Genomic DNA, 12,163 nt, shown 5'->3' with positions numbered 1-12,163 from the left:
ATATGTAGACATTTCTTGTTGCCATGGTAACCTAGCAGCTGGCATAGTTTAATAGGTAAAAAGACAGTAGGAAACAAGATATTAAATGAATGAACTCATGCGTGTGCATGTGTAAAATAGTACCATTCACTGAATTTGAAAAAATGCATTCACACCCTGTGCTGATCTTTTAAGGTCCAAAGTTGCTTTTGTGGTTTGTGTTCCACCCACTTAAGTGTTTCGGAGAAATAAGTGTTATTACAGTTCTTGGCAGAGTCTTACACACAAAGCTGTTAATGTTTAAACAATGCATACAATAATAATGGAGAACAGATGGGAAGAGATTTTACATATGGTGAATTTAGACTAATCTGCTAATTTCCTTTCTTGGGCCCTGCCAGACCAGTCCAGATATGTAGGTTTATTTTTCCCTACCAGCAGATGGAGACAAAACAATCCTTTGTGTTGATATAATCCTCACTATACAGTCTGGGACACCAGAGTATCTTGCCTGTATACTCCTGTTGAAGCTGATCAACTAATCTAGAAAGCATACTGCAAATTAGGAAAACAACCTTCAACTTTACTCCGTACTACTATTTAGGGGTTAGGTGCCCTCTCTCCCCCCTCAGCAAGCCAGAGCTTACAGGAGGATCCCCCAGCTAGCAGAGGATTAGCCAACAATAACAAATCATACTCCTATATCACCTACACACAGAGCATAGAACCCTGAAATCCTTGCTTGCTTTCGGATAGGCTCTGAACCAGTCTTGCAGGACTCACAGAAAGGAACCTGGAAGCTAAGTCTACATTTCATCATCTTTATAGTCATATCAGACCAATCTCGATATGTGCGATGTATCCTAAGCTGCGACCAGACCCGAGGAAGGGGAAAGGAGCTATGGACACTTTCAAAATGCTCACCACAATGCTGCATCCTCCTCAAAATGTTTGACCAGTCTGTAGTGTTTGGAGAAGGAGTGCAAGGAGGCCCTACATAACAAAATGTCTTCTGGTGGCATCAACAGGAATTCCACCCCAAGTAGAGGCATGAACTCTAGTCAAGTGTGCCCTCAGACTAAAATCAGAAAGCAAAATTAAAGCCGCTCAGCACAAATTGGCGACCCAATATTTGGTGGCAGCTAAGCTAGCGCTAGCAAGAACATGGAAACAACCGAGCCTTCCAGATATGAGTGTAATTAACCGTAAAGTGGGATTTTTTGCATCAAATGTCCAAGTCACAACGTTAAAGAGGGGTACAATGGAAACATATAACAAAGTATGGCAACCATTTGAACAATATATAAGTAGCAGTCTGCCTCACTAGGATGTGGGAGGGGAGGGAGGGGGGAGGTAGTAGTAGTACAGGGATGTATTAGTCTAGGGGAAGTATCTATAGAACATAGAAGCAATTAAAAGCTTGCTGAACAGGACTGTATAAGCCAAATGTTTTGACCAGTTTTGTATGTAATTGTAGAAGTTTTCAATTAATAAAATTTTCAAAAAAAAATATCAGAAAACAAAAACAAATGTCAAAATGTGAAAGGATGGAATCCAAGCATTCATTAAAATAAATACAAAATTAAAAGTTAAAAGGAGTCGAGTTGGCAGGAGAAACACCCATCTCGGGATCAAGGTAGCCAGACACCAAACGCCTGTTCAAAAAAAAATAAAAAGTCTTCGGATCAGTTTTGAATTTTGTGAAAGAAGGTTCAGCACATAACAGAAAAGCTTATTTCATAGTTTAGGAACCATAATGCAGAAAAATGCAGAATGTCGCACTGACTCAAACCAAGCATGACAGAGAGGGGGAAAGGGAATGGGCCTTGATATACCGCCTTTCTGTGGTTTTTTTGCAACTACATTCAAAGCGGTTTACATAATGTGATTGGCTATTGGGTGTCTTATAGCTTTTTGGCTATTCCAAACCAGCCATGCAGTGATATCAATCACTTGCCACAGTCTCCCACACTTTTATCTTTTAAAAGCTGCCACTGGACTAATTAAGCCAAAATAGCTCTAGCTTTATTAAATACAGTAAATAAATGTATGGGCTCTCAATTTTTGAATGAAGTTTTTCCACTATTGAACAGTCTGTGGCGACTGCAATAACCACCTCTTTTTAGACCAAAATGCCTGAGGTAAAGACAGCGGAGAGGAACTCAGGAAAACAAATACCATAAAGGAATCCTGTGCAGTAGGAATGGATCCTCAGAAGCTTAGCCAAAATTGGGTGGCGGAGCAGGTGGGGGAAGAGAGGTTGGTGGTTGGGAGGCGAGGATAGTGGAGGGCAGACTTATACGGTCTGTGCCAGAGCCAGTGATGGGAGGCGGGACTGGTGCTTGGGAGGCAGGAAATACTGCTGTGCAGACTTGTACGGTCTGTGCCCTGAAAAAGGCAGGTGCAAATCAAGGTAAGGTATACACATATGAGTTTGTCTTGTTGGGCAGACTGGATGGACCGTGCAGGTCTTTTTCTGCCGTCATCTACTATGTTACTATGTAGTAGTAGTAGTAGTAGTAGTCAAGCTCTTCACAAGAGGGGAGGAGGGGGGAGGGGAACAGGTTAGTTGAGGCAATATAACATAATGATCCATACACGTTAATATTTGAATTTAATATTTTATTTTTCAGTTTATTTGCAAACAGAAATATTTCATTTACAGATATCAAAGGGGGGGGGGTGGGAGAGAGAAAATATAAAATCTTTGACGATACAGTTGAACGATTTATATCTATGTTTATAAACATGGTATGATATTCTAACGGTTATATTAGAAACGTTATGGTTCTGTTTAATATGTTGGTCATCAATAAAAATGATTGAAATAGAGACCAAAATGCCTGAGGTATCGGGTTTGCGCCGGGTGCCTAATTCTATTCCAGCGCTGTGATTGTAAATGTCTATACAGGTAAGTGGTTGCTATACTTTATCTTATGAAAGTTAGTTCATTAAAGTAGCTTATGTTAGAATAGCTTGCCTTAGTTCAGGATCCCCCCCCCCCCTCTGATGACTCACTTCTATCACTGTCCCCCTCTCACTCATTTCCCCTGAAAACCCTGGGTATGAGCAACAAGGAATGGGATCTTTCTGGGATCCTGGTGGATAACTGTGACAGTCAAGATGCTGGGCTTAATGGACTTTTCACCTGACCCAGTATGCAATTTCTTGTGTTCTTATATAATTAATTAGAAATAAGAATCAGAGGGGGAAAAATAAGACCCACGGAAAATGTCATGCTTAAAAACTTTTAATGGTCCCCTACATTTTTTTAAATTTCCACCCGTCTGAAATAGTTTAGTGTTAGGTGGTGAAACCAATATTCTAAAAGATTTAAGCACACTTGCGATCAGGAGCGTAGCTACGGGGCGCCATGGGGGCCTGGGCCCCCGCAAATTTCGTCCGGGCCCCTGGTTTGAAGCCTTCTTCAGCGCTGGTCTCTGGCGCAGCCGCGTTCGCTGCCCTGCTCTTCTTTCTTCTTGCTCCTCGTGAATGCTGACACTCCTGCTCAGTTTCATGTAAAGGAGTGTCAGCATGCACAGGAGGAGCAAGAAGAAAGAAGAGAAGGGCAGCGAATGTGGCTGTGCCGGACACTGGCGCTGAAGAAGGCTTCAAGCTGGCGGGGTTTCGAGACCGCCGCCAGCAAAGGTATTTGTTTGCGAGGCGAGGCGGGGGCGAGGAGTGGCGAGTCAGGCTGGGAGCGGCGAGGCGGTGGGCGGGCAAGGCAGCACTCAAAATATGCCCCCAATCTCGGGCTCTGCCCCCCCCCCCCCCCCCCACCGCAAGGTCTGGCTACGCCCCTGCTTGCGACTAGTGAAAAAAATAAAAGGCAGTTGTAAAGTTTCATAAAAGGCATTAGGGACAAAGGAGGAAGAGAGGTGGCCAACCTGTGTAATTTGTCTGGCAATTGGCATCCTTATCTACCGCAAACTTTTTATGTGTTTAAAAACGTATACGACTGACATCTCGACTAAACTTTCAGGTCGGTCCTCATCTGCCATCATCTAGTACGTATTATATACACACACACAAAGTTCTCCTAGCATTACTGGTCACGGAGATTCTGTAGATTAACCCCTTCAATTAAACCAATGTGACTCAGAAAACGTTCAGTCCAGAAGCTTTTAACATTACGAGTCCTTGCTCTGGTTTCACTGATGTCGTTGTTGCAAAAGCATCACCCGAGATACTAAGTCACATGCATTTGGCTGCCCTCACACACAAGCAACTCTCTTCACATGCATTCAAGGAACCGGCTGAATTACCCCCCCAGTTCGAAATCTCTACCCTCAACCTCTCCCTCCAGTTCACCATCATTTCCCCTCTCCTCCCCATCCATGGTCCCACATCTCTCTCCCATTCTCAACCCCCACCCCTACCCTACCTTTTTCTTGTTTTTGAGGTCCTAGCAGCAGCAATTCAAACAAGTTGCCTGCGATGACCTAGGAGCCTTCCTTCTTCTGCATTGCCCGCATCCCACCCAAAACAGAAAGCTGTCTGGGCCAGCCAGTCCTTCTGTAGCAGAGCTGCCAAGGGGTCCCAATATTTGAGAGGAAGAATTTAATACATGCTCCCAAGCCCCGCCCCACTCTGCATTGGCTCCACCCACTCTACATGGCTCCGCCTCCTGGCACACCTCAAACCCACAGCCATTTCAGAAAATGTTTTATTTAATAGCCTAATACCCTTTTCAATTAGCTTTCACAGGCCAAAACCTCCTGCCTCAGGTCAGGTCAGTATAATACTGACCTGAGGAAGGAAGTGCTAGTCTCTGAAAGCTAATCAAAAATGTTTTAAAATCAGTGATGATATCATCTTATTTTCTATTTTGTGTTTTATTTGCATTTATTAACCTTTATTAACACAGCTACCACATTACTTTATCCTAAATTAAAAATAAAATTATTTTCTGTACCTTTGTTGTCTGGCCATTTACTTTTTCTAATTGTGTTGCTCCCAGTCTCTTGATTCTTCTTTCCCCTGTTTTCTCTTAACTCTCTTGCCAGGGTTTCCTGTCCATTTGTCATTTTTCTCTCCTTTTTCTTTGTTTTCTTCAATATTTTTCTGCCTCCCTCTCTGTCCAGATTTAATTCATTCTTACTATCCATTCTTTAAATTTCCTTCTTTTAACTTCATCTACCTATGGCTTTTCATCTTTTCCTCACCCTTGTTCTCCCCATGCCCCTTCCTCTTATTCTCCAGTCTTTCACTACTCTGTCCTCTCCCCCTTTCCATCCAGTAGCTCCCCTCTTTCTCTCCCCATCCTTCCAGTGTCTCCCCTTGTTCTTTCTGCATCCTTCCATCCAGCGTCTCTTTTTTCCCTACCCTTACATCCAGCGTCTTCCCTCTATCTCTCCCCATCCTTCCACCCATCTATCCTCTCTCCTGATTGTTCCATCCAATGTCTCTCTCTCTTCCCCCTCCTTCTATTCACTCTCTCTCTCTACCCTTTTCTGTTGTGTCCCTCTCTCTCTCCACAACCTTCCAGTCTCTCCCCTTTCTCTGCATCCTTTCATCCATCTCCCCTCTTTCTCTCCCTATCCAGCGTCTTCCCTCTCTCCCTATCCTTCCATCCAGCGTCTTTCTCTCCCCATCCTTCCATCTGTCTTCCCTCTTTCTCTCCCCATCCTTCCACCAGTCTTCCCTCTTTTTCTCCTCATCCTTCCATCCAATGTCTACCCCTTCTCCTCATCCTTCCATCCAATGTCTACCCCTTCTCCCGATCCTTCCATCCAACGTCTACCCCCTATCCCGATCCTTCCATCCAGTATCTCTCTCTTTCTTTCCATCCAGTGTCTCTCTCTCTCTCTCTCTCTACCCTTCTCCATTTATCATGTCCCCTCCCTCTCTCTCCCCATCCTTCAGTGTCTCTCCCATTTCTGTCCCTACCCTTCCTTCCAGCGTCTTCCCTCTTCTGCTCTCATCCTTCCAGCGTCTTTCCCCTTTCTCTCCCTCCTTTCATCCAGCATCTCCCCTCTTGCTCTCGTCATCTGTCCAGCTAGGATTCCCCCTTTCTCCCCATTCTTCTCGCCAGCAGCTTCTCTCTCTCTCCAGCCCTTTTCCATGTCCCGTCCTTCTCTCCCCATCTTTCCACTCGTCTCTCTCTATACCACTCTTCTATTCAGTTTCTTCATGCTATTATTTCCTCCCCACTCTCTCCATTCTACCTCCTGCCTCCCACTCCCCATTCCATTTCCTGGCCACTGCTGCTTCTCTTGTTAGGCAGCAGCGGCTGCGACAAAAAAAAAAGGAAGCGCGGGGCTGCAGCAGCCTTCACGTATGGGCTGTCGGCTCTCCTGCTCCTCTCTTCTCTCTCTGCCCACAGAGCAGGAACTTGACGTCAACTTCCTGTTCCAGGGGCAGAGAGAGGAGCAGCAGAGCCGACTGTGCATGCCTGAAGGCTGCTGCGGCCCCACGCTTCCTTTTTTTTGTTGTTGTTGTTGTTGCAGCCACTGCTGCCCAACAGGAGAAGCTGCAATGGCCAGGAAACGGATACCGGGTGGAAGGGGGAGTGGAAAGCAGGAGCTGTTTTGCCACCACCGCTGCTGCTCACTGGGAGAAACAGCAGCAGTGAGGGAAAAAGCGATCTAACCCATGGTGTGTGTCAGCAGGAGATGACCCGCTGAATGCGGGAGACTTGGCAGGTCTGCTGTATCATTCTGTCCCTTTGATGTAACTTCCTCTTTATGCACAGGCGGGATGCTACAGAGTCTAGACTGCTTCCCGTTACCACTGCCAGCACCAGAAACACTAAATCATTTTTTGTGGCCCGGAGGGGGGGGGGAACACTGGACTCATGGGGAGGGAAGGGATTGGTGCTGGAACTGCTGCAGGAGAGGAAACAGAGGGGGGGGGGAACAGGTTTCTAGTCAGCAGCGCAGGGCCCCTGGGAGCACGAGGCCCTGTTGTTCCTGCCTAAGACCAGCCTTGCATCCAGGCCCTGTATCTAGCCCCCCCCCCCCCCCCCAAAAAAAAAAAAAAAAATCTTGTAGAAAGTCCCAGGACTCGTGATCACACAAAGAACAATGAACAAAGGCCTACTCAGTATATTTGCACAACAACATGTCATTGGCAAAGTCCATCATGCACACATTAGGAATCCATTACAGGATGTTTACGATGCAGTCACAGTGCATCAGTTTGCTTCACAGGTCCCAGTTAAAACCTGTCATTGTGACTTCTGTCCCTCAACCCAGCCCTTGGTCAATGAGGGGAGTACAACCTGGAGCCCTGATTACTACTACTACTACTATTTAGCATTTCTATAGCGCTACAAGGCATACGCAGCGCTGCACAAACATAGAAGAAAGACAGTCCCTGCTCAAAGAGCTTACAATCTAATAGACAAAAAATAAATAAAGTAAGCAAATCAAATCAATTAATGTGGACGGGAAGGAAGAGAGGAGGGTAGGTGGAGGCGAGTGGTTACGAGTCAAAAGCAATGTTAAAGAGGTGGGCTTTCAGTCTAGATTTAAAGGTGGCCAAGGATGGGGCAAGACGTAGGGGCTCAGGAAGTTTATTCCAGGCGTAGGGGGCAGTGAGATTATTCTTCTGCTACATCAGTCCAGACACTACCCTACCCTAGCTGAGATAATGTGCACCTTTCTTTAAATTAGTCACCCTGGTCCATAAAATTATCTATGGCGAAGCCCCAGGATGCATGAAAGACCTCAAAGACCTACCAACCAGAAACACAACAAGATCAGCTCAAACATATCTTAATCTCCACTACCCAAACAACAAAGGACTCAAATACAAAAAAAACATATGCATCCAGCTTCTCCTATTTAAGCACACAACTATGGAACGCACTGCCAAAAACAGTAAAAACAACGTACGATCACCTAAAGTTCCGGAAAAAACTACAGACGAACCTGTTCCAAAAGGCATACCCCACCGACCCAACATAAGAACTAGAGTACCTGTTACACAACAACACCAAGAACGTAATGGACTCACCCCAACTCTGCCTCTTCCTACCTAATGTTTCCCCAATCTTATCTACCATACAGTGGTGGAAATAAGTATTTGATCCCTTGCTGATTTTGTAAGTTTGCCCACTGACAAAGACATGAGCAGCCCATAATTGAAGGGTAGGTTATTGGTAACAGTGAGAGATAGCACATCACAAATTAAATCCGGAAAATCACATTGTGGAAAGTATATGAATTTATTTGCATTCTGCAGAGGGAAATAAGTATTTAATCCCTCTGGCAAACAAGACCTAATACTTGGTGGCAAAACCCTTGTTGGCAAGCACAGCGGTCAGACGTCTTCTGTAGTTGATGATGAGGTTTGCACACATGTCAGGAGGAATTTTGGTCCACTCCTCTTTGCAGATCATCTCTAAATCATTAAGAGTTCTGGGCTGTCGCTTGGCAAGTCGCAGCTTCAGCTCCCTCCATAAGTTTTCAATGGGATTAAGGTCTGGTGACTGGCTAGGCCACTCCATGACCCTAATGTGCTTCTTCCTGAGCCACTCCTTTGTTGCCTTGGCTGTATGTTTTGGGTCATTGTCGTGCTGGAAGACCCAGCCACGACCCATTTTTAAGGCCCTGGCGGAGGGAAGGAGGTTGTCATTCAGAATTGTACGGTACATGGCCCCATCCATTCTCCCATTGATGCGGTGAAGTAGTCCTGTGCCCTTAGCAGAGAAACACCCCCCAAAACATAACATTTCTACCTCCATGCTTGACAGTGGGGACGGTGTTCTTTGGGTCATAGGCAGCATTTCTCTTCCTCCAAACACGGCGAGTTGAGTTCATGCCAAAGAGCTCAATTTTTGTCTCATCTGACCACAGCACCTTCTCCCAATCACTCTCGGCATCATCCAGGTGTTCACTGGCAAACTTCAGACGGGCCGTCACATGTGCCTTCCGGAGCAGGGGGACCTTGCGGGCACTGCAGGATTGCAATCCGTTATGTCGTAATGTGTTACCAATGGTTTTCGTGGTGACAGTGGTCCCAGCTGCCTTGAGATCATTGACAAGTTCCCCCCTTGTAGTTGTAGGCTGATTTCTAACCTTCCTCATGATCAAGGATACCCCACGAGGTGAGATTTTGCGTGGAGCCCCAGATCTTTGTCGATTGACAGTCATTTTGTACTTCTTCCATTTTCTTACTATGGCACCAACAGTTGTCTCCTTCTCGCCCAGCGTCTTACTGATGGTTTTGTAGCCCATTCCAGCCTTGTGCAGGTGTATGATCTTGACCCTGACATCCTTAGACAGCTCCTTGCTCTTGGCCATTTTGTAGAGGTTAGAGTCTGACTGATTCACTGAGTCTGTGGACAGGTGTCTTTCATACAGGTGACCATTGCCGACAGCTGTCTGTCATGCAGGTAACGAGTTGATTTGGAGCATCTACCTGGTCTGTAGGGGCCAGATCTCTTACTGGTTGGTGGGGGATCAAATACTTATTTCCCTCTGCAGAATGCAAATAAATTCATATACTTTCCACAATGTGATTTTCCGGATTTAATTTGTGATGTGCTATCTCTCACTGTTACCAATAACCTACCCTTCAATTATGGGCTGCTCATGTCTTTGTCAGTGGGCAAACTTACAAAATCAGCAAGGGATCAAATACTTATTTCCACCACTGTATATGAACCATATTCTACCACAATCACACCTTGTACTTATGCACACTTTGCTTTTGTTCAGACCGGAACCGGCGAACGCCGCTATGGTACTATGTAAGCCACACTGAGCCTGCAAATAGGTGGGAAAATGTGGGATACAAATGTAACAAATAAAACTTTTCTAACTCCTCTTACTTTCTTACCTGCCTATATGTTCCATCTTCACTTATACCCTTCACTGTCAATTAAAATGTTCTATTACGTATTGTGTTGACATTGTAAGTAATATACTATGCTATACTTAGTATTGCTATTTGAGTATCTTCGCTGCAGTAATTGTCTATTGCGCATGTTTGATTTATTCTTATTGTACACCACCTTGAAGGAATTCCTTCAAAAAGGCAGTAAAAATCAATCAATAAATAAATACTACCATTGGCTGGAAACACAAGCTTCTCTACTGTTCCAGACTATATAGCAAGAATTATCCTATATAATAAAAGGCACCTCCGACATTCTGAAGCTGACAGCATGGCTGAGGCATTCCTGCTCTCTTTATCCATCTCCTGAATTGACATCACAATCAGAAGTGACCAACCACACGAGGTTTCTCGGCTTCAGAATGTTGGAGGTGCATTCTATTAAATAGGATTGCTCAGTTCCTTGATATTAAATAGGATTGGTCAGTTCCTTGAAGCACAGCCAGAGCTCAGCGTCCTGCACAGTAACGCTCAGACACCAGAGAGAGAGGGGGGGGGCCTGACACCAGAGGGGGGGGGGGGGTATCTCTGTCACACACACACACTCTCTCTCTCTCACAATCAATGTCTTTCTCTCTCTCACTCTCACACACTGTCTCTCACACTGTATCACATTCACTCTCTATGTGTCACACAGTCACTCACACACTCTCTTGGTCTCATACACTCAGTCTCACAGAGAGTCTGTGTCTCACACACACTCTCTCTCTCTCTCTCTCGCACACACTGGATCTGTGTGAAACACACTCTCTCTATCTCACACTGTGTCTCACATACACACTTGCACACACTCTCATTCTCACACACACACTCGCATCCAGACTCACTCTCTCTCTCACACACACACACTCGCACATTCACTCTCTCTCTCACACACAATCACTCTCACATACATTCTCTCAAACATACACACTCCGAGGAACCTTGCTAGCGCCCGTTTCATTTGTGTCAGAAACGGGCCTTTTTTACTAGTGTCAGCATAAAAGCCTGTTCTCTATCTCCATCTACTGGCATGAAGAATAAACTCATGTGTCTGGACTGGTCTGGCAGAATAAGGAAGATTTTTCTTTTCTGTATAAATCAAAAAGAAGTACTGCAGCTCAAATGAGTCACAAACCCACCCAGCACGCAAACCCATACATGTTACTGCACCCAGTACTGATCAGCTGTCCAGAACTACAGGAAAACAAAGCATCACCAGGGACACCCCATACTGCACAGGGGGTCACAGCGCTGACTACTGGTAGCCCAAGCCTGATCCTGCACTTCCAGTAGTACTGCCAACTTCCCTAAAAATACTGCATTTTGATTCAGTATCAGGCCTTGTGAAGCACGTCTACTTTAAAATATGATTAATACTCAATTCCTCTTGAATAAAGCATGAGTATGATAAGACATCCAATTAAACAAATCACGTATTTCCATAATTAGCATATGCAATGTAGGCAGCATAGTTTTCCAATATGGAGTTGACGGGAGTAGGAGAAGAGCGTCAGCATTTGAAAGACTAAAAAGGCAGGGAAGGGGGATGAGACCTGGCACCACCATGTGTACCCTAAAGGTGGCCAAGCCCAGCCAAGACCTCCAGCTCAACTAAACGTGGGGGAACAAGTTAGGAGCAAGGCCCATCCAGAGAGCTGCACAGGAAATGTCCTGAAAGTGAGGATGCTGCACAGTACCCTTTACGGCAGAGCTCTGGCGTTCTCTCTGTCTCCACCTGCTGGCACAGGGACATAACCCACTCATCTCTGGATTGATCTGTGGGATGTAATGGAACCAGGAACCGGCCCCCCCTCCCCACATTCTTTACTTCAAGGAGGACAAGACTGGCACAACATGATAAGCAAAGTAAGCATGGCAGGGGGTGCCGGGCAGAATGGAGTCCCACCCCCACCCCTTCACATTTATCTTGCTTACTGTGATGTTGCCAGGGCCGATCTCAAGCCCTGTCGCATTCCGCACCCTCCAGCATGCTTGATACGAAGTAAAGGAGGAGGCACCAATTTAAAAGTTATTAAGAGAGGACCCGAAAGCCTAGCTCTGTGCCCGCGCAAGCAGGTAAAACCTTTTGGATCACCGATATGAAACGCCGTCTGAACATATGCCCCTAAAACAATTTCAGAAACGTGAACATTTCAGCTTTAAAAAAAATATGGGAAAACACATTTAATCAGTAGGCAAATAAATTATTTCTACCTTGGTAACCTTGTCAAGATGCACATCCTCCAGGTCTTCCATGATAAACTCTATGACCTTGATGTGACCTCTTTGCGCAGCACAATGCAGCAAGTTCAAGCCATTCTGTAAGAGAGCAAGAATTAATCCCCCTCAAATTTTAGAT

The 12,163-nt window shown here is 45.4% G+C and overlaps 1 protein-coding gene across 1 annotated transcript in view; it reads right to left on the bottom strand.

Moving 5' to 3' along the window:
* ANKDD1A (ankyrin repeat and death domain containing 1A) overlaps window positions 1-12,163 on the bottom strand; it is a 118,832-nt gene that overhangs the window by 70,661 nt on the left and 36,008 nt on the right. The window contains exon 5 of the mRNA XM_030190448.1: window positions 12,019-12,123. Coding sequence (XP_030046308.1) covers window positions 12,019-12,123 — 105 coding nt within the window. The remainder of the gene's footprint in view (window positions 1-12,018; window positions 12,124-12,163) is intronic.

The sequence above is a fragment of the Microcaecilia unicolor genome, chromosome 1 (genome assembly GCF_901765095.1).
Source record: "Microcaecilia unicolor chromosome 1, aMicUni1.1, whole genome shotgun sequence".
Taxonomy (NCBI): domain Eukaryota; kingdom Metazoa; phylum Chordata; class Amphibia; order Gymnophiona; family Siphonopidae; genus Microcaecilia; species Microcaecilia unicolor.
This window is presented reverse-complemented; position numbering and strand designations above follow the sequence as displayed.